At 40.6% G+C, this 25,510-nt stretch overlaps 1 protein-coding gene across 5 annotated transcripts; it reads right to left on the bottom strand.

Moving 5' to 3' along the window:
• Positions 1-624: 624 nt before the first annotated feature.
• Positions 625-25,510, bottom strand: ANKRD46 (ankyrin repeat domain 46). Of its 5 annotated transcripts, none has more exons than XM_065398299.1 (6): positions 25,435-25,510; positions 17,965-18,066; positions 12,011-12,054; positions 5,837-6,179; positions 4,333-4,491; positions 625-1,175 (listed from the first exon to the last, which is right to left on the bottom strand). In XM_065398299.1, the coding sequence occupies exons 2-6, from the start codon at positions 18,033-18,035 to the stop codon at positions 959-961; spliced, it is 834 nt and encodes a 277-aa protein (XP_065254371.1). In that variant the 5' UTR covers positions 18,036-18,066; positions 25,435-25,510; the 3' UTR covers positions 625-958. The 5 variants fall into 5 exon arrangements, with proteins under 5 accessions (XP_065254371.1, XP_065254374.1, XP_065254373.1 ...); XM_065398302.1 differs by lacking the exon at positions 17,965-18,066 and adding an exon at positions 11,128-11,238 and having other exon boundaries at positions 25,435-25,501; XM_065398301.1 differs by lacking the exon at positions 17,965-18,066 and adding an exon at positions 11,128-11,228 and having other exon boundaries at positions 25,435-25,501.

Genomic DNA, 25,510 nt, shown 5'->3' with positions numbered 1-25,510 from the left:
ATAGTTGAAACTGATAGCAATATTACCAAAAATATATCCCAATTAAACCCTTGCACAAAACTACAAATGAAATGAACATATTGTTTTCTGTAGTTTCTGTGAAAACACTCAGTTATCCTGCATGACACGTTTCACAGCAACACAGAAAAAATGTTTAAATCGCTTTTCATCTAGGTTACAAAGAAAATGTTTCCTTAAAGGTATTTCAAATGAAAAAGTTGCATTTTGAAGTCAAATGCTTAAAGATGTTTGCGTCCAAAAGCACTACAGACAATTTCACTTCAAAGGATTTATTCTCACACAAATTTTAATAACACCACACTAACTGGGAAAAAAAACCTATGTTATATTAAGCTAATACATAAATACAAGGATGTCAAAGGAAGTTTAACGAAGTTATAAAATTTGAAATGTTTCTCATTCTTTAAATGTATATGTAATTTATAACCATACACATGAACATGTTGAGTGCACTAAGAAAACTGCACATTTACAGTATTGTATGATGTAAATATCAGAATAGATTAAAATTATTCCAATTTAATCTAGGTAGCTTTTTATAAGAATACTCCTCCTCAAAAGCTGAAGCATAGGAAAAGTAGTTTCTTTTTTTTTTTTTATAATGGAAAACAAGATGATTTGGTCCTGTAGCAGGACACATTTTTTTACATGCTCAAGGATTTGCTATTTATTTATGAGAGGCCTTTTATGATCATCACATTTGATCAATAAAGACTGCTATCTATAAGTTTTGATTAGAAGTCAAGACATGTCAGAGGTAGCCTAGGAATTCTTTAGAATTTGGTGGTGTTAGCGGAAATTAATGCAGCTCTCTTCCAAAAGGGTTAGCAGTATATATAAAAGGCAAACAGTATATACAGCTGCACCAAGAATTATAAGAAGCTCAAAACAAAGATTAGAACTCAGGAAAAGAACGTTGTGCCTCTTTTCATTTGCTTTAATGCACCAATTCAGGCTGATTTTCCACAAAAGGAAGCACCCCACTAACGTAGTATGCGATTCCGAGAGAGAGAAGGGCAATGACAATGATCAGAAGTAGCACCCTCCAGAAGCCCAGGTCCTCCACAAACTCTTGCCATGTTGTGCGGAAGCTGGAAAGAACCCCTTCACCTTGCTGCAGGTTCGGATTAAGGAGGGAATGGCTTTCCATTGCACTGTGAAGGATTAAAGTTATAAACACATCAAGTAAAAGAATGCATCCTTAAGTATAAGAGTAAACCTGCTAATACAACTAAAATATTCAAAATTAAACATTTTCAGATTTACAGTACTTACTCATGATCTCAAAACAGCATATAAGAAAAGGACCCTCCCCTGACCCTACCAAATCAACATACAGTCGTTGACAAGCAATCCTTTGAGATAGATGATTTTATAATCTATCTTTTCAAAGAATCTTTGATTTGGGTACAGAGAAGTATTTAGAAAAATAAGCAAATGTATTTCCTTGGCTTATGTATGAAGAAACCAGGGCTTTGGAGCTGTGCTCCGGCTCCGCTCCAGCTCCAGGCAAAAACCTGCAGCTCCACTGCTCTGGAGCTGCTCTGCGCTCCAGCTCCGGGCTCCGCTCCAAAGCCCTGGAAGGAACCACACAAACAGCAAAAGAACTGACTAAAGTCTTGATCACACACTTATGCAGGTCTGTAATTTTACTCATTTGAGTAGTCCCACCACTTCCCAGATGAGCAAAGTTACATATGAACATAAGCATTTGCAGAATCAGGCTCTTACTGTGTATCGAGAGAAACAATAAAACTAGCTATTTAGACAGTGATGTTAAGGCATAAAATATACTGAGTAAAAACATATTCCCCCTCCCCCAATATCTCTTCAATTACAGTAATCGTAGGCGTACCTGTAATAATAATAGGAGCAAAATATTTCAGATAAAAGTAAATTGTGAGTTAACACTATCCGTTTAAATGCTCTTGCTTCTGATATGACTAAAGATGCCAGTAACACATGCCTAGAAGGAAGATTCATTTGTAAACCTTTTTTCTAAAAATACACTCCTGATTAACATTAATGTTATTCATGTGACATTTTTCCTCATTATGAAGTACAACTACTGAATAATAATTAGACAAAGCTCCAGTAATTTACTGAACTATTACAGTGTCGTGTGCAGAAATTTTCAGGCATTTCCAGTAAAGTGCTTTGTGTTTTTTGTTTTTTAAATATTTACTTGGCTGCGAAGCTATGGTGGTTTGCCTATAACTACAGTTGTTAGTCATCTTCCCTGCTTATTATCATTTCCTAACAAAGTGAGAGGGTTTATTAAAATATATCTGTTGGCATAGAATAGATCTGCTCACTAATTAAGCACCGACTAGTTAATACATAATCACTCCAGGGGTTAAATAAAGGTACGCTGCAATCTGGAAAAAAAAAAAAAAAAAAAAAAAAAAAAAAAAAAAGAGGCCATACGTTCATTGTTAAGAAAACTACCACAATAAAACCAAAGGTCCTCACTCATCTCAAAGACGACCCCTGTGGCATTTTCTATTGCAACCAAATTAAAAGCAACAGTAATAAAGCAGCAATTGCCTCTATAAAACTATTCTGGAAAAATATGTAAGTGACAAATCCTTAAATGTTCATTTTGCTTCTAACAAAACCATTCAATGTTGCTTCCTGTTATAGTGACAGGTCACTAGGTCTATGCATACAAGCAGATTCTCTATGTGAAAATAGAGAGGGAGTGTTCTGCGCAGACATAGCACAATATGATACCACACGGGGGAGGGGAGAGAAGGAAAAGAGAAGAAATCTGATTTGGGAACCTAGTTTTGTTTTGTCCTTTGCTCATGAGTCAGAAGCAAGTGAGTGTAATGAGGAGGAGGTGGCATTAAACTCAGCCAGGAAGGGAGTGAACACTTCTGCACTGATCTCTAGAAACTTCTCCTGTCAGTTCAAAAGTGAAGTTCAGGGTCTCCAGAGGGAACAGCAATTATCCTCGCTTGGCTTCATGCATAGTGGGAATGAGGGAGGAGAGAAACAAGTAGGGATTCTATTCTGAGAGTCTCTAGAATCAGGAAATAATACCAAGAGGTAGGAGTGAAACTAGAGGTCTGAAAAGCCAACCCCCAAATAGTGCTCTTACAAGGACACAAACTATTTAATTACAAAGCACATGTCCATTCATTTGCTTCTAATGCTGTCTGGATCTATTTTTATTATACAAAGTTATCTTACAAAAGGAGATACTTCAGATATTTTAAACTAGCTCACAAACAAACTGGGAGTAAACTGTAAGTCTGTAATTTCAAAAGACAAGTTATAGGTTTCCCTGCCAAATCAAACAAGAGAACATTAATGATGGTCACAAAAGGGAAAGGAAGTTACAGGTTTTAAAGGGACATTATCAGTTCAAATTCACAGCTAAATCCAAGCCCCATTAAAGTCAATGGTAAAACTCCCATAAGAAACATAGGACTTGCCATACTGGATCAGAATGTGATCTGTCTAGTCCAGTGTCCTGTCTCTAACAGCAGCCAGCACTAGATGCTTCAGAGGAAGATGCAAGAAACCCCAGAGCAGGCAGAAGTGAGATAATCTTTCCTCCACATTACGTCTCTCCCTAATTGTTAGAGATTAGTTTAACCCGACCCACGAGATTAACATTTCTTCCAAAATTTTTAGCAGTAATTGTTCTAACTCTGGATATTCATCTTATCCATATAAATGTCCAATCCCTTTTAGAATCTTGTAAAATTTTAATGATATAAAATGTAAAGTGAGAGGCTTGTTTTTAACATATGGAATAACACATGTTTGGGCTCAGGCTGGAGCTCAGGCTCTGGGACCCTGTGAGGGAAAAAGTCCCAAAGCTCAGGCTCCAGCCTGAATGTCTACACTACAGTTAAACAGCCTCTTAGCCCCAGCCCCGGGAGCCCAAGTCAGCTGGCATGGGCCAGTTGCAGGCGTCTAATTGCAGTAGACATACCCTTAGTTTCTAGAGCAGAACACTGCAGGATATTGCTTATAACCAGTTTCTAGTGAATTTCATTTTCAGATTATCTTGCACCAGTAAAATGGTACAATATTTGGGTTGTAAACCCTGTAGTGGAATACTTAGCTGTTATAAAAACTTCTTTCACTAGAAATTTAAAAAAAAAAAAAAAAAAAAACCAAACTTTTCTATTGAACTTAGTTTTTATTAAAGATAATTTTTATAAATCTTTTGTTCCATTTTGAGGAACAAACATGTCAACTCATGTATCTAGCAGGAAACAATATGGATTTACCAACAAAGATATACTTTACACACATGCTTTTATTTTTTTCTAGTAAACATCTGTCTTGTAATACCTTTCACTTTCTGCAGTCTGCATGGTTTCCATCTTAGAGGGAGCTCCTCTGTTAAATCCTTTCACCTCCTGCTCCTCCAAAGACTCCAGCAATCGAATTACATCCTTATTTACTCCTCTTCGTTTTGCCAGAACAAGTGGTGTTGCTCCTTGGTGATTGCTAAAATAGTCCCCCCAAGAAAGTGGATGGGGGAAGATAAACTATAAAATGAGAATTCTAAGATAGGAAGAATCTGCATAAGTATGCAATGTAAAATGTACTGACCAATAAGTATTTAGGACCAGTCTCTAGCTACACAAGATTGTAAACTATTCTTAGTTATAAAAAGTCCAAGAATAAAAGGCAACTGTATGAAAAATTCAGTACAGTTTATTTTTAAAGCACACAACCCTATAATATTTTACTCTTGGTACAAAGTCAAAAATCCTAGTACAATGGGGTCTTATCCTGATTGTAGCCTTTGGATGCTCCCGCAACAAAAATAAACTAACAACATATTTATATCAGTGTATAAGGCTTTGTATGATTACTACTTGAAATCTAAGTTTCTTCATAGCTCCTTACTATATAAGAGTCACAGAATATTAAGCAATAAATGAAACACAGGATGGGTAAATCCTCCTACCGTACCTTTGAAAAAACCGAACCAAGTAGGAGTACATTTGTTGCCTTCATATTAGAGGCTGCCAGCAAACAGGTGTTTGGGATAAAGGGAGGAAGGAAAAAAACACAATGACCCTGGGCTGGCCAATAATTAATACTGCTGATATGAGGAGATCATGGGCAGCTCCAATAATCAAAGATGACCAGAAGGCCCAAGGGCCTAAACTTATTGCCTTATTTTCCTCTGCTGGGATGCATGTGCAGAAAGTTCTGAGAACAAGGTGACCCTGGCTAACCTAATTGTACTCAATAAAATAGCTAGTTATTTGGTATTCTGAGTGCTTGTGTCTGGACACTAGCATCTGACAGCTGCTGGGAGCTAGGAAGAAAGAATATACAATATTTAAAAGAAGGATTGGCTTTGAGGAAGGGGGAGCATTGAAAGGCAGCACGGTCTCCCAAAGAGTACGGGAGAACTGATACACATTTACTGTATTTTCTTTATTTGTTACAGTAGTCAATTAAAGCATTAAGACTGTGGTACAGAAAATTCTAAAAAAAACACCGTCATTCTAAATTATTCTGTGATGCCATCCACCCCCTCTTGGCTGTCTGGCCAAACCAGGATAGCAGAGCCATCAGCTAGTGAGAGACCTTGGCTATGCCAGCCAAGCCCAACAGCTCCTGCTTCTATTGCCTTTCATGATGTTCATGATCAGTTAGGAGTGGGCCCATGCATTTGTTTTTCTTTTTTTTTTTCATAACTGGCATTTAAAAAAATTGAATTTCACTAAATTTACCATTAAAGCATTTGTATCAGGCAACATATTTGTACAAAACACTTCTGAGAGAGAGAGACTAATATACTATAAAGTGGTCAAAAAAGAGACGACAAACTTACCAAATATCAATTTTGAGTCCATTAGAGACTAGGAACTGGATGGTATCCACATGCCCACACAGGTGAAGGGCTGTGTTACCTTGGTAATCGGTGGCCAGTAGATCAGCACCAAATTTATGCAACAGCTGACAGATGTCTACATTTCCTCTGGCTGCTGCAAGGTGCAGACCAGTTCGGCCACGACTGTCACGAATATTTGGGTCAAAGCCACTCTCCAGCAGCCGCTTGGAATAGTTAAAATCCCCATCAATGCATGCCTGCAACAGGGGCACATTTGTCTGGGAAGAATCATTTACAAAAACATAGGACATTGTTCCACTTCTGTCTGAAGTATGTGGCAAACCTGCAGTTAAAAAATGAGATGAAATGGTGAAGTGAAGTAAATAAATACAATGCAAACACCTCACAAATGCTTTCTCAAATAAAAATGCAAAGTAGTTTATGAATATAGCTCTGAAATCATTGTATATTGCATATTATTTTAATATGCTGCAGTCTTTTCTGATGCATAGAGAACGCTCCTTTTAAACCTGTTCACACCTGCTGGAACAGAAATGGATAGCCTTGTTACTTCAGAGGATTGCATTAAAGCACCACCATGAATGCAAGACACTAGGTAAACCCCACAGAGGGAGAGATTACGCTCTGTAGATTTTATATTCAAAAGAAAACTTTGATAGGTCCAGCCTGTGAGCTAATTCTATTTAGAAAGAGGGGAGGGGGAAGAAAAGTCATCTTTTATAACTCAGATTACAGGACTGAACAAACACACTGGGCTCTCAAAGTAATCAATCAGAGTTTTTACGTACTATAAATAAAGTCACTAATGGGATTTCCTCTCTCATTTATCTGTTCCTTATTTACATCTGAACTTCAATACACAGTAGTGACAGCTGCTGAAAAATTCATTGTTACTGTGAGCATTATCTCCTTCACTCTCTGCAGGAAATTACATTTTTCAGCCACCTCTGCAGAACATTTTTATACAGCACCATAGGTGGACATAGTGTTTCACAAGCAACTATAAAGATAAGGTGCCTGCCTTGAGGAAGTTAACTTAGACAAAGGACAAATGATAGAATTTTTAGACAATGTGAAGACAACAATGGTAAACCAAAGGAGGGTCTAGAACCGTTGTGGGTGCAATTTCCATATCAGGACCCCATCCAGCAAAGCAAGGGAATAGTCCCAAAGGTTTTAAAAGATAAACATGTACTTTGTTGTTTTGGCCTAAAAGTGCAAGGTAGAAATTGGTTGCACCACTAATTTCCTGCTAATTATTATTTGATTAAATATGATTCAACTGACTAACTAGAGATAATAGGTATTGTGAAAGAAGTGAGTTTTTTAAAGACAGATTTGGATGGGGAGAGAGTGAATAAGTGACTCACAAGACCAAGTAAGGTTGTTCCATGCATAAGGGACAGTGGGGAAGAGGCATGAAGACAAAAATGAGAGAAGAGGAAGAGAATGGTTACTCAGGAGGAGTCACTGGTGCAGAGTGCATGAGAGGGGAAGATAAGTAGTTATGATGGCTGGGAGGGACTATACAGGGCCTTGCAGGAGAGGACCAGGTGGCTGAACTTGATGTGGAAGACAATGAGTAGCCAGTGAAGAGTTTTGAACAAAGGAGTGACATAGTCCAGGTGGTGGGCAGGGAAAATGATTTTACCAGATGAATTCTGAATAGACTGGAATGAGGAAAGAATCACAAAGTCAGAGAGGAGGCGTTAAAATAACAGGGCTGAAAGAGGACCTAGACTTGGATTAGAATTTTTCTGGTGGAAATGGAGAAGAAATTATGAATCTTGGATACTTAGTACTCCATGCTCATGACAATTCTCTAGCAGATTATAACCAGGATTCTGATTAGCTAGCTGAATCTTTTTGATAGGATACTTAAGTACTTTAATTCTCTTGCCTATATAAGGCATCCTCCAATCCTAGTGCACTCATTTGGCTGGAAGAATGGAAATATGGCCAGCAGCCAAAGAATTAGATTTAAGACTTCTCTTGCTTTTGGGGAGTTTACACTGTTCATGCTTTATAACTCTTCCCTAGTGTTTCAGATTAATCATTTTCCAATACCTACACTACAAACACCTTGGTTTTGAATGCTGTTCTGATTAAGAGACTATAATATTTTAGTCTATTCAAATTAACAAGTATTATTTACACCTCACGAGTTAGCAGAATTTGTCCAAATGAGAAATGCCATCAGAATGTATGTATCAACACTATTTAATTTGTCAGGGCAAGAGACAAAGCTGACTTTTCTTATCTCAGATTTGGAAGAGGAACAGATGGGGAATAACTTTCTGGCCCTGAATAGCTACATAAAGAATGACTTAATAATTCAGCACCTATGCAGAATACATTCTTTTTAATCTGCAAGTAATATTTATGTAGGGGATAATTTACTGCTTACTTGAAAGCACTCTCTTCCACAATCATCTCCAACAACAGAAAGCCATAAGATAGTTCATACAATATTGTTTCCCTTTAGGGCACTAACTACTTCCATTTTATCCAGATATGGACAGAGCAACTGAAAGAACACAGAATCTATCTCAGGGGCAGGCAAACTTTTTGGCCTGAGGACCACATCGGGTATCCAAAATTGTATGGAGGGCCAGTTAGAGGAGGCTGTGCCTCCACAAACAACCAGGCATGGCCCAGCCCCCGCCCCCTATCGACCCCCCCCGCTTCTCACCCCGATGGCCCCCCCGGGACTCCTGCCCTATCCACCGCTCCCTGTCCCCTGACCACCCCCAGACCTCCCACCCCTGACTGCCCCCCACTGCCCCATCCAACCCCTCCTCTCATTCCTGACTGCCCCCATTCAACACCCCTGTTCCCTGCCCTCTGACCGCCCCGACCCCTATCCACACCCCCGCCCCCTGACCATCACCTCAAATTCCCCTGCCCTCTATCCAACCTCGCCTGCTCCCTTACCGCACTGCCTGGAGTACCGTGGCTGGTGGCGCTACAGCTGCGCCACCCAGAGCACCAGGACAGGCAGCCGTGCCGCCCGGCTGGAGCAAGCCACGCCACCGCGCAGCACAGAGCACCGGGTCAGGCTGGCTCTGCAGCTGCGCGGCCCGGCAAGAGCTCACTGCCCAGAGCATTGCGCCAGCAGCGCCCTGAGCTGAGGTTGCGGGGGAGGGGGAACAGCAGGGGAGAGGCCAGGGGCTAGCCTCCTGGGCCAGGAGCTCAGGGGCTGGGCAGGAGGGTCCCAGGGGCCCATAGCTTGCCCACCTCTGATTTATCTGGTACTTCCAACTGAAATGCTACAAGAATTCTGGTGGGTTGCATGGCTAGGACTCCACAGCTACAGGGTGGATAAAAAAAATCATTGATTTTTTTTTAATTTAAATCGGATTTTTTTATTTATATTGGATTTTTTTGATAAAATGCTTTTTGAGGAAAAAACCTATCTAAAGGTAGTTTTAATTACGATACATTATAGCTCAAAGATATCTCATCACGGAATAGGGATTATAAATTCTAATTCTATAGCATGAGACAATATATTCATGTAATGTTTCAGAAAAGTTTTGTAAATGCATTCCAATAGTTCATGGATTAGGGCCCCAATTTTATGGGGCTCCAGGGGGTTCTGTATAGATTATTTAGGTTAATCTTTCTATCTACCCAATGGGACTCACTGCTCAGTCTAGAAGATACTATCAGAGATGCTTAGTTTTGCAGTTCTCAAACTGGATTTGTGTCTCCAGAGATAACATGCTTGTTAACAGAAAAAATGTTTTAAAATAAATTAAATAAATAAATAAATAAATAAATAAATAAATAATAAACAGAGGTGAGAAATAACAGACCTCAATCTTATTGTCCCTCTGCAAATTTGTGTACATAGAGTCAATCCCTTACCGCTGTCTAAAAGTGCAAAATTTCAAAAAGTTCAATGAATAGAAGATTGTTGGGGGCGGAATAGATCTGGACAAGTAGAAGAAGTCTGGAGAAGGGAGGGACAGGCAGTAGAAACAAAAGTGAAACTGTTTGAGCAGCATATTCCAGAAGTCTTGAGGTCTTTCTGAGTGTAGCCTTCATTGATTTGAGATCTACCATACCATTCTCTCACTAGAAGGGAAAACCTATAATGGCAGCAGGCTGTAAAGGAGACCCAGTTTGGGAATAAGAACCATTCAAGAAATATATGTTTGCTGATGATGTTTTAAAGACAGTCACACCAGTGAACTGGTGGAAGTCACTTAAGCACTTGGATTCGGAGACTGTTGAAGTGATAATCTCACTTTTAACAGCAGTAGCTTCTTCTGCCAGTGTAGAAAGAATATTTTCTTCCTTTGGACTAATTCATTCCAAATTGAGAAATCGTTTGGGACCTGAAAAAGCAGGAAAGCTTGTTTTTCTTTTCCAGATTACGAACAAATAGGAAAATGAAGGTGAAGAGGACTGAGGTAGCTGCAGAAGCCAATATTTTAAGTTTCTCATGTTGACCAGGCTGACACAGTCAATTTAATTTGTTTGTTTTTTAAAATTCATTTAACTATTTTAGTTAAAAACAATTTTAACAAAAAAAACCCTGATTTTTAAAAATCTTGAATGTTTAACTAAATTCAAAAATTCATATGCTTGTTTTGTTAAAATATTATATGTTTGCTGTTGAAGAAAAAAAAAATCCAGAATATATAAAGTTGTTGTTTTAGTTAAATAAAACAATTTAAATATCTGTCTGGTGATGTTCTCCTCCTAATACAGGATGGCAAGAAAATCCTCCAAATATTAATGATTAACCTGTTGAATTGGAGATAGTTCACCTCCCAATGACTTCATAAATATCTGCTTCAATTACCTTTGGTAAATGAAATAACCAAACAATCATTCATTTTCCGATATAGCTATAAAACTAATCTGAAAAGTTTTCAAAATAAATCACTTTAAAAATGTATAGGGTGTACATTCTAAAAAAGAAACCTACATCTATCTCTGAGTTGTGAGGAATATGTATTAAGGTTATAACAACCAACAAGAATGCACTTTTATGTAGAAATACATGATTAAATCGTGTCTTCCTGACTAGTGATTTAAATCAAATCGACCCTGTACAGCAATCTAAAATTTCTTGCCTATTTCCCTTCCAAAATTGAAGTGGCACAACTGTATCTTCTTCAACCCTAACCTTCCCCACAAGCTGACAGGCTCAATCTCCAAAAGATGCAATTTTCACATTAGAACTCTGTACCAGATATACCTTAAATCATTTTAAAATCTTCAAGTAGCACAAACATACCAACAGTATAAAAACTCACTTGTTCTTAAGAAAATAAGATGTTGCCTTCAGATGTTGCAGGACACTGGTGGGATCCTTAAACTTGTTTAATAAAATGTCTTGTAGTGTATCAGCGCAAATCTGTAACAGACTATTCCATTAGAAGAACAGTACAGAACTTCCTGAAAAAAGTTGTGTGTTCTGTTAAATGTGTATTTGTTTGTACATCTGGTAAATCCTCCTAGAGTTCTCCAGGTACTTCACATGCCAATCTTAATGGAACAACCAAATGGCCAGAAAAAACTCACTGGACTAAGTATGCCAAGGTAGTTGTGGTGTGTAGATGTGTGAAGAAGCAGCTGTTTATCATGGAGCAGGATTTGAAGTATTCTGGTTTAGAACTAATACTAACTAGAACCTGCAGAGACACGCACACTGAAAGGCAGAGGATTTAGGATAAACCCTTAGTGCTCCACAGTAAGTAAATAAAAACAAGCAAAAATAAATCCCACTTGCCATTGTTTGAGGATTATGGATCATGCAACTGACATATTCCAGCCCACAAAACATAATTCCAGTATTCCAACATGCAGGCTACCAACCTCTGCCAGTGGTTCTACCTTGTGACAAAGGTAGAACAGTCTCTCTCAAAATTACCAGTCCCCTAATGTCAGAAATGTTAAACAAAAAATACACTAATGTCTTGAACTGCATCTGGTTTAGTGAAGTTTTCTTCCACCAAAATACAGCACAGTTATGATGGTTTATTTGTTCAGATACCTTTGATAACTTTGGATAAATAAACTGTGGATTTAGCGCTCTGATCAGAAGTTGCAACCTTATGCAGGACATCTGCCAAAAGGGTTACTTCTGCCATGACCAGTACTTGTTAAAAGGATTAGAAGAAATATTGAGGTACTCACCAATCTCCTTAAATGGTTTCAGAAAGGTGAATTTGATGGCAGCTCTAAATATAAGCGAAACACAGCGTCATCTATCAGTCACCACAAATGTATGAGACAAACTAAAAAGGAAGGTATGTACTATAGTGTTGAGCAGCAGACATACTGTAAAACAAGCATTCTGAATATTTGTGAGAATTACCACTGTTGCACCTGGAACAAACATGTAATTTGATTCAGTGAATTACTCGTTCCAAAAATGTGGCACTATTTATTGAAAAATGTATCTTCTAATAGACAAGCAGTATACTTGTATAAAAAAAAGTACGGTTGTTGTCATTTTGTTGCAGTAATATGAAATGACTATTTTTAAATAATCAATTAAAGATATCATTTCAAGTGAGAAAAGGTGTTAAGGGGACGTCAATTTATTCTAAGTTTATGCAATACATACAGATTGAACACAGTAGTGTGATCACAGAGTATATTTGTACTATTAATGGGAATTATGCAATAAATTGCTTCTTCAGTGCCACAGGAGACTTAGTGCAGTGGGAATATCACACTAAGAGGAAGAATCTAATGAAACTATTCTGTTTTCAAGAGAAATCATAGGGGAAATGATTAGATGGTCGTAAAAGTTATTTACGTTTATTTATTAGAAGCCTGACGTCTGTAATTTTGCTTGTAATTCTGCTAATAAGTCAAGCTTTTTTCTCTTACATTTTTTGTGCCCATTTAGACAGGAAACTGCAGAAGCATAGGGGGAGGGATTCTCTTTAGCAAGTAAAATCACACTACCAGCAACAATTTGTCAAATCTTAAACAGCTTGTAAGTTTGGAATTTACCAACTCTGAGTCATTTTATTTTGCAGCAAGTGGATGTTTTCCTCTTTGTATTTCTCAATATGTAACAATCAAAGTAAAACAGCTATCACTCAATACCATGAAGATATAAAGATATGGCTGGATCATTGATGAGACAGGATTACTCATGGGTACAGGTTCTCCCTCTCTCTCATATGCATCACAAAGATATTAGTTATGATCAGGGATCCTAGAAATCCATTTGCCACAGAAAAATGCAGAATTTGTATTTTTCAAGAATCTTTAGTTTTTACATTTTGTGAAAAAATAAAAACATATATTAACTATTAACTACATTTTACTGAAAGTACCAGTGTCACTTATTCAATGCGCACAACCTTCTCCTCTTGTTGTTGATTTTTGAATGCACTTTAAATTTACATACAGTAGAACCCCGTTTATCCAAGCCTCCATTACCCAGCTCTACGTGTTAACCGAACCACCAGCCGCCCGGGTCTGACAGCGGCAGGGCTTGGGCGATCAGCTCCAGGCAGCTGGTGGTTTGGTTAACACGGAGAGCTGGATAATTGAGGCTTGGATAAATGGTGTTCTAATGTATACCAATAAAACATTGTGTTCAACAGATAGCTATACATATTGTGGCTAGGGAAACTAAAGTTCAGCATCCATTCTAATTGCGGAAAAACACAGATTTTTATGGGGGTTTTAATCAGAGAATGTCGGGTTTTTTAAATCACAAAAAACTAGGATCCCTAGTTATGATTGGCCAAAACCCTTTAGTCACCCAGTCAGTGCCACCCATAATGTATCAGTACTGACAGGCTGTGGGGGGAAAAAAAAAAAACTAGGAACACTCATGCCATCTCTCAGAAAATGAATGAGAGTAACCATTACTACCTTTGTCCTTTAAAAAAATTGATCAAAAGGATGCAATGACATGTTACCAGTGAATGAGACTTCCCAACATTAATGACTAATTCTGACTACCAGAGCCAAAATGCCAGTGAGTTACCACTGGTGATATTCTGACTAGCAGCAACGGGATATTTAGAATATGTCAACAAGTCAATGCACTGTGATGGAGAATATGGAGAGGTTAATGTAAGAGGTACACAGTTTACACATAAGCTCTACATTCATCAACTCCTTAATTGCATATAATCTTCCACCCTTTGTCATACACTTTTAGAGTATTTAATTGATACTAGCTTGTATAGCCTCTCCTTTTTTTAAAGTAACAAAGCATCCATCTTAAGCAGTTTGCCCACATCCTCTGAAAGTGAGGTTTCCTGTTCAACTGGGATTGCACGTAAAAATACAGCAAGACAAGAATAAGCCCTATTTACATGTGCATGCAAGATAAAAACAAAACTAAAATGATGTAATTTTATCCATGAGAGAAAAACACACTCTCTAAGTACTTGTATGACTCCTCCTCCCTCACTGCTGTATACGAGTACCTCTCAAGTATTTAAAAATAGAAACAAATAGCTCCCTCTCCCCCTTCCTTCCTAGCATGTAGGAGAAATTACTCGGTTAGTTTACAGGATGTGTTTGTGTGTGGATTTCTTTGGTATGTGGAAATTGAGGGAAAGTTAAGTTGAACAAATAAGTTTTGCATTTAGTTCTGAAAATGATACGGTCTATAGTCATTTTTGCTTAGGGAGAGAATTCCACAGTTTACATTCAGCTCCTTTGAAAGATCTGTATCCTGCACTCACTCTCCCCCTCCCACACTGGATTACAGTTTCATGGTTCCAGTGAAACGGAACTGTTGTGGAAGGCAACCTCTCAGGTAGCCAGAACCAATCCCATGGAGGGCTCTGAACACCTCTCAAATTCAGAGTTCACAATATACAGATCTACACTTCACTAACCTACATCACTTGGCATTTCCCCTCCTCCTGCCTTTAGATATTTTCCCAAGAGTTTCGCTTTCCATGGTGTTGGCACACTGTATCCAGGGGCCAGAGAGAACAATTTTTAATGGCCTGCTATAATTTTGTGTTTTCTCAGATGGGATGTATGAGTTGGTGGCAGTGCAAAAGCAGCACTACCTGTCATTTGCTGCACACTAAGGAGACTTAAGTGTTGAATCCTTTCCACTAACTGGGACCTGAAAATCCAGTTTTAGATCTGGAATCTTCCAGTCAGCAAGATACCAGTGTTGGAGGTAATAATTCCCATTTTCCTTCAACAATATTAAACAGGGGTGTGTGAGATTTATAGCTATACTATCCTGACTTTAATAATAACCATACCCTGAGAAAAACTTTGGCATATAATATTACCCAGCTCTCATATATAGGGTGACCAAATAGCAACTGTGAAAAAACAGGACGGGGGTGGGGGGTAATAGGCGCCTATATAAGAAAAAGTCCCAAAAAACGGGACTGTCCCTTTAAAAACAGGACATCTGATCACCCTACTCATATAGCACTTTTCATCTATAGATTGCAAAGTGCTTTACAAAGGAGGTAAGAATAATTACCTCATGTGAGTAAACAGAGGAACAGCGCGTGGATGTGTCTTAGCCAAGCTCACTCAGCATGTCAATTAGTGGCAGAGCCAGGGACAGAACCAGATTTCTTATTTCTATCCACTGCTCTATCCACTAGAGGACACTGCCTCCCAGTACAGTATAACTAATGTGCTGTAGCCCCACCCCCCACCCCAAAACGAAATTTTTGGATCTTGCTCTGTTGCAGAAAAGAATGTTACGTTACACCACAGCTTTACTGATGAGATTCACAAACATTTCCCCTACCAACCACATATATGCAAATCAGTTGCATCAAAGTATTTTTACAGACAGAATTTGTTTCAGAATATTTCACTATTTAATAGATGCCTTTAAAAACCCTTTCTGAACCTTGCCCATTTTTATACTTTGGCTAGGGAGCGTTCAGTGAGGAGCATAATTTACAGTGATGTTGAATGTACCTATTCAAATTATTTGCAGACTTAATTCACTGCAGTTGTCTCACACAAAGTGGACACAATAACTGAAGGAAACTGAATATATATATTTAATCTCAATATAGAAATTGAAACAATATTTGCTGCCTAATGCCATAAGTTCTAATACTTCCGTCTTTTGGGAAGTTACTGAATCACACTCTTCATAGTATAAATATCTTCCTGCTCAGAAACCTTCGTGCACATTCTCTTTCCACTGGTATACTGCAGGAATGCTAAACAACAAGGACTTCCAGTAGTTACTTCAAGGTCAGTGCAACATTTTTTGTTTAAAAGCTACTGATGATTATTTTTAGCTCTTGGTGATACATTTCAGTTTGAATTTGCTGCAGCTCCTAAAAGATTCTTATGCAATAGGAGACAAGTGCCAGTGAACAACTGTCCATCAGAAATCAATTCTTTAATAAGTGAATTATTCTCAAATTGCTGTTTGTATGTGGATGAATGGTGCCACCATGCGACCTGCTGAATTCACATTCAGCTGCAGCAAACAGCATATAACCCCTCAATATTTCTTATTACTTGTTTCTGTGGCTGTTGTCTTCTTGAAAGAAAACTTGCAAGTAAGAGTTTAAATTATTAGGGGGACAAAAGGGGATCCTGAAATCCAAAATAACTTGAAAAAGCTAGAGATAAGTTTTGCAGCACAGTTACAAAACTCTGTCCCATCTAACTGTTTACCACTAAAAACAGAGTGTATTGTCCATGAACTTTGGTCCTAAAACATCTCTCATCACTTATGCTAAAGATAGTTATCCTGTCTGGTCTTTGATCCTTATTCTACTGATATTAGAGGCTTGGACTTGGGCCATGGGTCTCGAGATAAGATCATTTTCCTTCAAACCACCAAGATTACTTCTGCCTGTTTACAGAAGAACAGTTCACATTCCGTCAACAGCTTCAATACCTTGAGGTTACTAAAATGGAGAGACTTACTGCCTTTCAGGGACATAGAACTGAGTGTCATGGGTACGTCTGGCATAGTGTTATTCAGCAAATTAAAATACACACATTACAAACCAGTCAGCCACATGAACTTTATATTAATACACTGACTTTTTCTTCCCTTTTTTGTCTATCACTTGACATATTCTATCTAGGGTTACGCGACGCCTTGCCTTGCACCTCTCTTTGAACAATTGTGCTTACATTTTTCTAGGTTAAATCTCCTACCCATACATTTAACCTCCGTGGGCTCCTTCATAAGGTTTCAGTAGGGTAACCATACGTTCTGTTTTGGCCAGGACAGTCCCTTTTTTAACCCGTCCCGGCTGTCCTGACTTTTTCAGAAAAAATGGGACAAATGCCCACTTTTGTCAAAAAAAGGGGATGCAGAGGAACATGTGGAGGAGTCGGGGGTGGGGGAGGGGAGCAGTGATGCCAGGCTCATACAGGGGGGAGGCAGGGCTCGGCGGCGAGCAGGTAGGGCTTGGCCGAGCAGTGACGCCAGCCCCATCCAGGGACTGGGAAGCAGGGCTCGTGTGAGCAGCTCAGGCCAGCCCCGCACGGGGAAGGCGCGGATGAGCGGCTTGGGCTAGCCTAATGCAGTGACCCATTTTCCCTTTGGGAAATATGGTCACCCAAGGTTTCAGTGTTCTCACTAGCATTTACAACATTCAGTCCCATATAATGGCTAACAAACAGAGTCAGGTCAGCTTAGGGGAACTCTAGGTTAGCAGAGCCGTCTTAATTTTGTGCACTATACATCTACAGTGTATGCTATTCAGTAAAAACTTTTAAAATATTAAAAACACATTGCTATGCTTGTTCACAATCGGTCCTTATTGCTAATATGCTTATTTGCCAATACAGAAGGTTGTGAAATTGACACCATCAGATTTATGGCTCTTACTATGCAACAGGACAGACACACACATGATCATTTATTAGACTTCTGACAGTGGAATCAGTTTATCATAGCTAAATATGTGATGGATTGAAATAGAACATCTGTTAAGAAGTGGGTAAGTCTCTGTCAGTAAAATGTTATTTAAAATACTTTCACCACATCACCTTATGCAAGGACAGGCCACATCATGTGGCATGAAATGATGCAATGGCACAACATTTTTAGGCTACATTTCTAACGAGTACATACTGATGCTAAGCACTGATCCTTTCTTGTGTCAAATTTTTAAAAATAGTAGCTAAACTCATAAAGCAATAACCTGGTATTTAAATTCCTTTTTCCTGATGTCAGTAATGATGATTGTTGAAGAAATGTAAATGTCTTCTTCATTCAGTATTATTTTTGGTGTTTTTGTATTTTTCTAGAAAAATCAGTAAAGAACAAAATTAAAAGCTAAAACAAAAAAACAATTCCTGTTCTTCAGGCTAGAGGGACTCACCCATAACCTGTTCAACAGGATTATAAATACAGCTATTTGCCCAAGTTTTGCATCTTAACTGCTTCCAAAAGAATCACCCATCCAGGAAGTTGCTATGGAACACAAAACAAAAACAAAAGTTTCCAGTCATCAGGTTACAGCAGGAGCACTCTGTATACACAGACCTTAACTAAACTGTTCACTGTGTACTTTAATTTCTGCTAACTAAACTGGCTCCTCAAAAGCTGTGCAAACCATGGATCCCAAAATTTGAGACAATTGTTTCAATTACTTTTGCCCTCAGTTCTCCTACCACCACCATCAATCCTGCCTCTTCTGCCTAACACAGTGCTTGTATACACAGGGAAACTGACCAACACAGACACTGCTTTAGCTATGTCGTTATAACTCCCCCATGTGGACATTAGTCTAGAATAATTACTTGCTACAGCTAGGCTGGTCTTTTCCCCCCATGTAAACAAGCAAACAGTTCCTATTGGAGTCTGCCAACATTGCTTCTAGAAGGATTAATTTGTGGGGGAGGGAGAGTGAATCAGCAGATAGGAAGGATCACGAGACACCTGAGCATACTTCCAGACTTGCTGGCCCAGGAATGAGGGGACTGAGTTGAAGGTCCACATCTCTGATGCCCACATAGTAGAGCACTGCATCACTTCTAGACTACTGTGCTATCCCATTACTTTTTAAAATAAACTTAATGTTTCTAAAGTTTAAATAAAACTGTAGGCAATTCATTTTTGTTTCCTTGTATTTATAGTTTATAACTCAGGGAAAGTGCCAAGCTGACTGAATTAAAACTAAAATCTACTTGTCCTCAAAACAGAAACAAGGCCAATTGCAGTAACAACTTCCCCACTCAACAGTGTGCCTCAACTCTGAGTCAGGAGAGACAACCTGCAGGGATGAATAGACATTCAATCCTTAAAAAGCGACAAAGAGTCCTTAGCCGCTCTGCTGAGATTGCCAGTTACATGCATTTATACCCCATAGTATCAGAGTCACAAGTGTGCCAATTAGTATGAGTTGTCATGATGGTTTTTGTGATGAGATACCCAGAACTCAAAAAGTTTACCAGACATCTAAGAGCCAAAGGTAAATCAAAAAGACAAAGGGGTGGCCTTACTAATAAAATCAAAGGGCAGGGCTCTGGTAAGAAGCCCCAGATGCTAGTGAGGGTGCAGGTATTTCTAACAAGGTATTCCATCTTTTATAGTCACCTGCTGCCTAGGAGGTATCTGATAAATCTGAAGCTCCACCCTCTATATGCTGGAAGTTTGAAGGAATTTTGTCTCCGTCCCTGAAGAACCTCTGGGTCTACCAGAAGGGATCTCTGCTACTCAACCCTTGCCCTAGCTGTTGCTTTTTTTTTTTTTTTTTTTTGCTTTCTCTGTCCTTGTGTGTCTCTGGTGACAATATAGTTTTTTCAGGCAGGAGAAATATGAATTTGACATGATTCTTGAGAGTTACACTGCTGTTTACAAGATTTTGAATAGTAACAATGAAACTGACCAGAGTCTTTTAATTCTACTCTGCTGCTTGGTAAATTTGTGAAAACTCAGGGAAACAATACTGTGCATCAATCAGCTTACATTCAGTTCACATTTGGATGGTTATGTTCACAACAGTAAGAGGCAGAAAATTCTTTTTTTTTTTTTTAAATAAAGCTTAAATTCTGGAAAAACGGATATCTTTGGGCCCCACACTCACCAGCAAAAATGTCCCACTTGCCAGTGGATTGTGAATGCCTTGACTTTCAAATGTTTGTATTCATGATGGATTTTTAAAACACAAATGACACGACTGCATCCTAAGTCGCATCTATTAAAAAGCCAAATAAAAATGTAAACTATTATTTTAAAGTCAGAGCCTTTCTGGAATGGCCTCACCATTCTTTACTAAACTGAAGTCATACTTTCTTTCATGGGAGTAAGAATATTTAATAAAAGAATTCAATTATACTTAAAAGTGAGCTGCAAGTTGTTTAATCAAAACTCACTCAACCAGTAATGAACCCAATGGCCACATAATAGGGGCACTTACCATATTATTTTAAAGTTAACATTTTTCTCTCTAAAAAGTAAATTCTCCTGTGCATTCATTTGGCTAGCAGTTTTCATTATTTAGTTGTTTGTTTGTTTTCCTATCTAGTTATTCAACACATTCAGTAAGTTACATAAAATTCAAAGGTTCAGAAAGGACAGCAAATCCTGGCAAAACAAAAACACTAATCAAACTGCAGTATCTGCTGATGTGCAGTGTCTGCTGCTATCAAAGCACTTCTGCCACAGTACCAAAAAGGTCAGGCAATTAATGATGGTGAGACCAACAGGCAAATGGGGATAACTGATATTTTACCTGATCTTAAAAATAACTTTAAAAGCTAGCATTTGTAAAAAATGTATATATTTGATTGTGTCCTTCTCCCACCACATTTCATATGCAATTTGTCTTCTTAGGCCAGACCCTGCCAACACTTACACACATGTTTAACTGTGCACATGAGTAGTCCTACTGACATAAAAGCGTAAAGTTAAGCACTTACATAAATATATGCAGGATTGGGGTCTTGGACTGTAAGATTTTCAGGACAGGAACTGATATAAATAGCAGTTGCATCAGAAAAATGAAGCTTTAAAACTAATTAGAGAACACTAAAATTGTAATTTTCACATTTTGCAAAACTAAAGCTTTCTTCAAATATCTTTTTTCTTTCAATTCCATTATAGCATTACTTGGTCTTATTTTATGTAGATGTTTAATATCAAGCGACTCTTCTCCAAAGCTAATTATTATTTAAAAAAACACTTTGTTTTTTCCAATGAAGGCTAGTGCCCAAAAGAATGAACAGCAATACCCAGATTTCCTAAAAATGCCTTGAGTGGCAATTCACAACACCATGAGAAAGAGTGGTCAGAAACTGTACAAAAAAAAATAAAGGGTCACAGCACTTAGAGCTATTGTGACCACATACAGTCACATTGCAATGTCATTAAGAATGTTGGTTGCTGCAATTTTTCCTTCAGATTCTTTATTATACTTTTTAGAGCCTTCCCAGAGTATCTCTTTTCCTTCCCATTGTGTTAGCCTCTTTTCTGTCTTTCAGGCTAAAGAGCAGTGCTCATAGTAAGCATTACTTATAAACTTTTATTTGATCCTTCTTGGCGCTGCTGAACAAAAATATTAGACTTTCTCACAACTTGTTTTGATATATTACTAGTCCCTCACAATCTACACAAGGTTTTAGAAAATGTTGGAAGACAAGCTGCCAAAATATTCTAGTGAATAAAAATAGCATTAAATGGTAGGAAAACAACAAGCAGCCATGTTGTTTATTTTAGTATTAAAATAGTTAAAAGGTGGAAAGCAGCTTTCAAGGGAAGAAATGGAAAAAAAAAAACTACAGTGAACTCCCACTGTGAGAGATTTCGGGCGTGTCTACATGGGGAAATTATTCCAGAATAAGAAAGGGCGTGCATTTAAAGCACAATAGCTATTCTGGAATAACTCTCCGTATGAACATTCTTATTCTGGAGTAAGTATCCATACAGGGTCCTACTGCAGAATAACTTATTCTGGCCCACTTCCCTGTATAGACAACTCCTTAGTGATGTGAGGATAGTGCTCAAAGCTATTAAAATCAGTGGGGCAGAATCTCCATTGCTCTTGAGCTACAATTGCCAGAAGGTAGCTCTAAATTACACTCAAATGCAACAGTCCTCTAGGAGCTGCTCCACAGCCAAGAATAGCCTTAACTATACAGTGTACTCTGGCCCCATCTGCTGCACTGGGGGCTGTGAGGAGGGAGCAGCAGAACTCTATTCTGGCAGTCCTGTGGCACTGAAGAAAAAACCTTACCCCAGGAGTATTCTCTGGTGCCTGGGGCTGCCCTTGATGTTGCTCTGGCAGTGTAAGAGGGCTGCAGAATACAACAGAATTTAGCCCACTGAATTTACAAGTAAAAGACTTCTTCAGTCATCTAATCATTCCTCTGCCAGTGCAGGACTGTTCCCTACTGTATGTATTAGATTATCAGATTAAAAACTATTTTAAAATCTATGCCTGTATTGCTAGCTAATATCATTTTAGGCTATTACAAAAATTAAAATTCAAACCTTTCACCATTGGTGTGGTTGGTTTTCTCCCCCAATACACCTTTCTCTTTAACTCACAAAGTGAGTGTCCAGTCAGTTTCACTTTTTGATGCTCATGCACTAGCATGATTCTATAATATTTGAGTTGCAAACACTGCACTACTTTCAGAGCTTATTAAAAATATAGAACATACAGCACTGTTAATAAAACTTAAGAACATAAGAATGGCCCTACTGGGTCAGACCAAAGGTCCATCTAGCCCAGTATCCTGTCTTCCGACAGTGGCCAGTGCCAGGTGCCCCAGAGGGAATGAACAAAACAGGTAATCATCAAGTGATCCATCCCCTTTTGCTCATTCCCAGCTTCTGGCAAACAGAGGCTAGGGATACCATTCCAAACTTACTGGTTTGTAATTTAAAAACAACAAAGCACAGAACTAAAACTATATTATAAGTTTTGGTCTACACCAGGGGTCTCAAACTCAGATGACCTCAAGGGCTGCATGAGGACTAGTGCATTGGCCCGAGGGCCGCATAACTGACACCCCCCACTTGCTGCCCCTGGCTCCGCCCCCACTCCACCCTTTCCATGAGGCCCCACCCCTGCCCCGCCTCTTCTCGCCCCTTCCCTGCCCCCATTCCAACCCCTTCCCTGAAGTCCTCACCCCAACTCTGCCCCCTCGGGGTGCAGGAGGGGTGTGGGGTGTGGCAGGGGCTCAGGGCAGGGAGTTGAGGTGCAGGAGGTGTGCAGAGTACGGCAGGGAATTGGGGTGTGGGGTGCAAGAAGTGTGCAGGGTGCGGCAGGGGGCTCAGGGCAGAGAGTTGGGGTGAGGGGTGCAGCAGGGGGTTGGGGTGCAGTGTGTGGCAAGGGGCTCCAGGCAGGGGTTGGGGTGCAGGAGGGGTGAGCGGTGAGGGGTGTGGCAGGGGGCTCCGGGCAGGGGGTTGGGGTGCATAAGGAGTGCGGGGTACGGGCTCTGGCCCAGCGCCGCTTACCTAGAGTGGATCCGGGGTGGCAGCGCTGCGCACCGTGGCCAGGGCAGGCTCCCTGCCTGCCCTGTCCCTGTCCCCGCTCTGCTCCAGGAAGCAGCTGGAGTCCCTGGAGGGGGGGGGGGGGGCACGCGGGAGGGGAAACAGCATAATGTGCTGCTCTTGCTGCTCCTCCAGGTACCTCCCCCAAAGCTCCCATTGGCCGCGGTTCCCAGTTCCTGGCCAATGGGAGCTGCATGAGCACAGAGCCCTCTACTCGCATCCCACCCCCCTGCCCGGGGCTGCAGGGACATGCAGTAGTTCAGCCGCTTCAGGGAGCAGTGCTGGGCTCGCGGCGGCATGGGGTAGGCCGGGCCGTGGGGAGCTTGGTGGGCCGCACGAAAGAACCCCACGGGCCGCATGCGGCCCGCGTGTTTGAGACCCCTGGTCTACACCACAGATTTATGTCAGTATAACTACATCGCTCAGGGGTGTGGAAAATCCACACCCATGAGCAACAGTTATACCTAGAGCCCTGAAAATTTGCTGATACTCCCTTTATATGGGCGGATATCCGCATCTGTTTGCGGATCGCGGATGGATGTGGATCCAAATTTTCTATCTAGAGCTCTGCAAATCTGCAGATATCCACTTTATATCTGCATTCGCAGGTATCTGCAGACCATGTTTGCGGATCGGATTCGGATACGAATTTTGTATCTGTGCAGGGCTCTAGTTATACCAACCGACCTCCTGGTGGAGACAGCCCTATGTCGATGGGAGGTCTTCTCCTGTTGACATAGTTACTGCCTCTTGAGGTGGAATATCTATGCCCATGGGGATGTAAGTAGCAGCTTCATTAAGTGCTACAGCTGCGCTGCAACAGTGCTGTATGTGTAGACAAGCCCTTAGTATGTAACAAGTGAACCCCAATCTCGACTGGGGCTTCTGGGTGCTACAACAGTACAAATCTTAAATGGCAGTACCTTTTAAAATGAGATGTCTACCATTTCTTTTCAAAGACTATTTCAGTCTAACAGATCATCTCACTGTTAGAAAGTTTTTCCTGATAGACAACATTTTCTTAATTCTACCCCATTATACTTAGTTACATTTTGGCAAAACAAAAAGGGAACTCCTCTGCCTCCTTACTGTTTTTTACATGCTTAATGTTCTTGTACATGCTTACATCTCTCACACTCCTTTTAGGTATTTAGTCAAGCTGTACATATTTATAGATTTGCTCGTCTTCCTTTGTAAGTCAAAGTTGGACTGTAAGGTAGGGAATTTTTTTTTCTCACTCACTTTCCTTCTAGTTTTCCCATCCCTTCATCATTTCAAAGGGCCCGTCCCGTGCCTTCACAGTGACATTTCAAGTATTTGTAGACAGTTATATCACCCAGGCTATGCAGAGTTAGCTATTTTTAGTCTTCTCACATCTTCATGACAATTTTGTGGATAGTGTCCAATTTGTCAGGGAGGTGCTAAAAACTAGAGTCAGTTATACCCCTGCGTTAGGTGGCTCAACACAGCATTAATTCTGTGCTACCACATCACATTGGGAACCTACCTAGTTACTTAGCCAGTATCCCAGCTGTTTTTCAACATTACTCGGAATGCACAACCCCCCTCCTCCTCCCCTGTACCTGGGATTAGTTTGGACTACACTATTTATACATTATCGCTTGTACTGGACCAGGGTGGGCACGGACCTTTACACAAGCCATCGCTTAGACAGGCTTTGCCACAAGGCGATTACCAATCCGAGCCCTGAAAGCAGCAGGGCGGGAGGGTTTCTGGCCGGCATCTCCTGTAACTCCGCTAGACTGGCCCTGGATGGGAATTGCCGGCACTGCCTCGCGGAGAGCACCGCTCTGCGGGCCTGTGTTACGCAGCGGGCTAGGCCCGGCATCCAGGACAGGCCCTGCCGTCTCCCCCCGCTGGGGTTGGGGTGGCAGATCCGCAGCAGCGAGCGGCGCCAGGGCCCAGTCTCGGCGCGCCGGGGTCAGGCTGCCCGCCCGGTGCCCAACCAGGGGGGCGGCGCCTGCCAGGCCCGGCTGCCCCGCGTCGTAGCCTGCCCCGCGGCCAGGTGCGGGGTCTGCGCCCTTTGGCCGCCCCCGCGGCTGGGCACTCAGCAGGGAGCGGGCCCCGCGCCAGATCCCCTCCCGCAGGCCTTGCCTGGCTCCGACCCCCCGCCGCCGGGCCCAGCTCCTGCCGCTGCCCGTCCCGGTACCTGAGTCCTGCAGCGCCGCGCTGGCCCGCTTCTTGGGACGCACACGCAGCCGGGCCGGGCCGGAGGCCGCGCCACC

The sequence above is a fragment of the Emys orbicularis genome, chromosome 2 (assembly GCF_028017835.1).
Source record: "Emys orbicularis isolate rEmyOrb1 chromosome 2, rEmyOrb1.hap1, whole genome shotgun sequence".
Taxonomy (NCBI): Eukaryota; Metazoa; Chordata; order Testudines; family Emydidae; genus Emys; species Emys orbicularis.
This window is presented reverse-complemented; position numbering and strand designations above follow the sequence as displayed.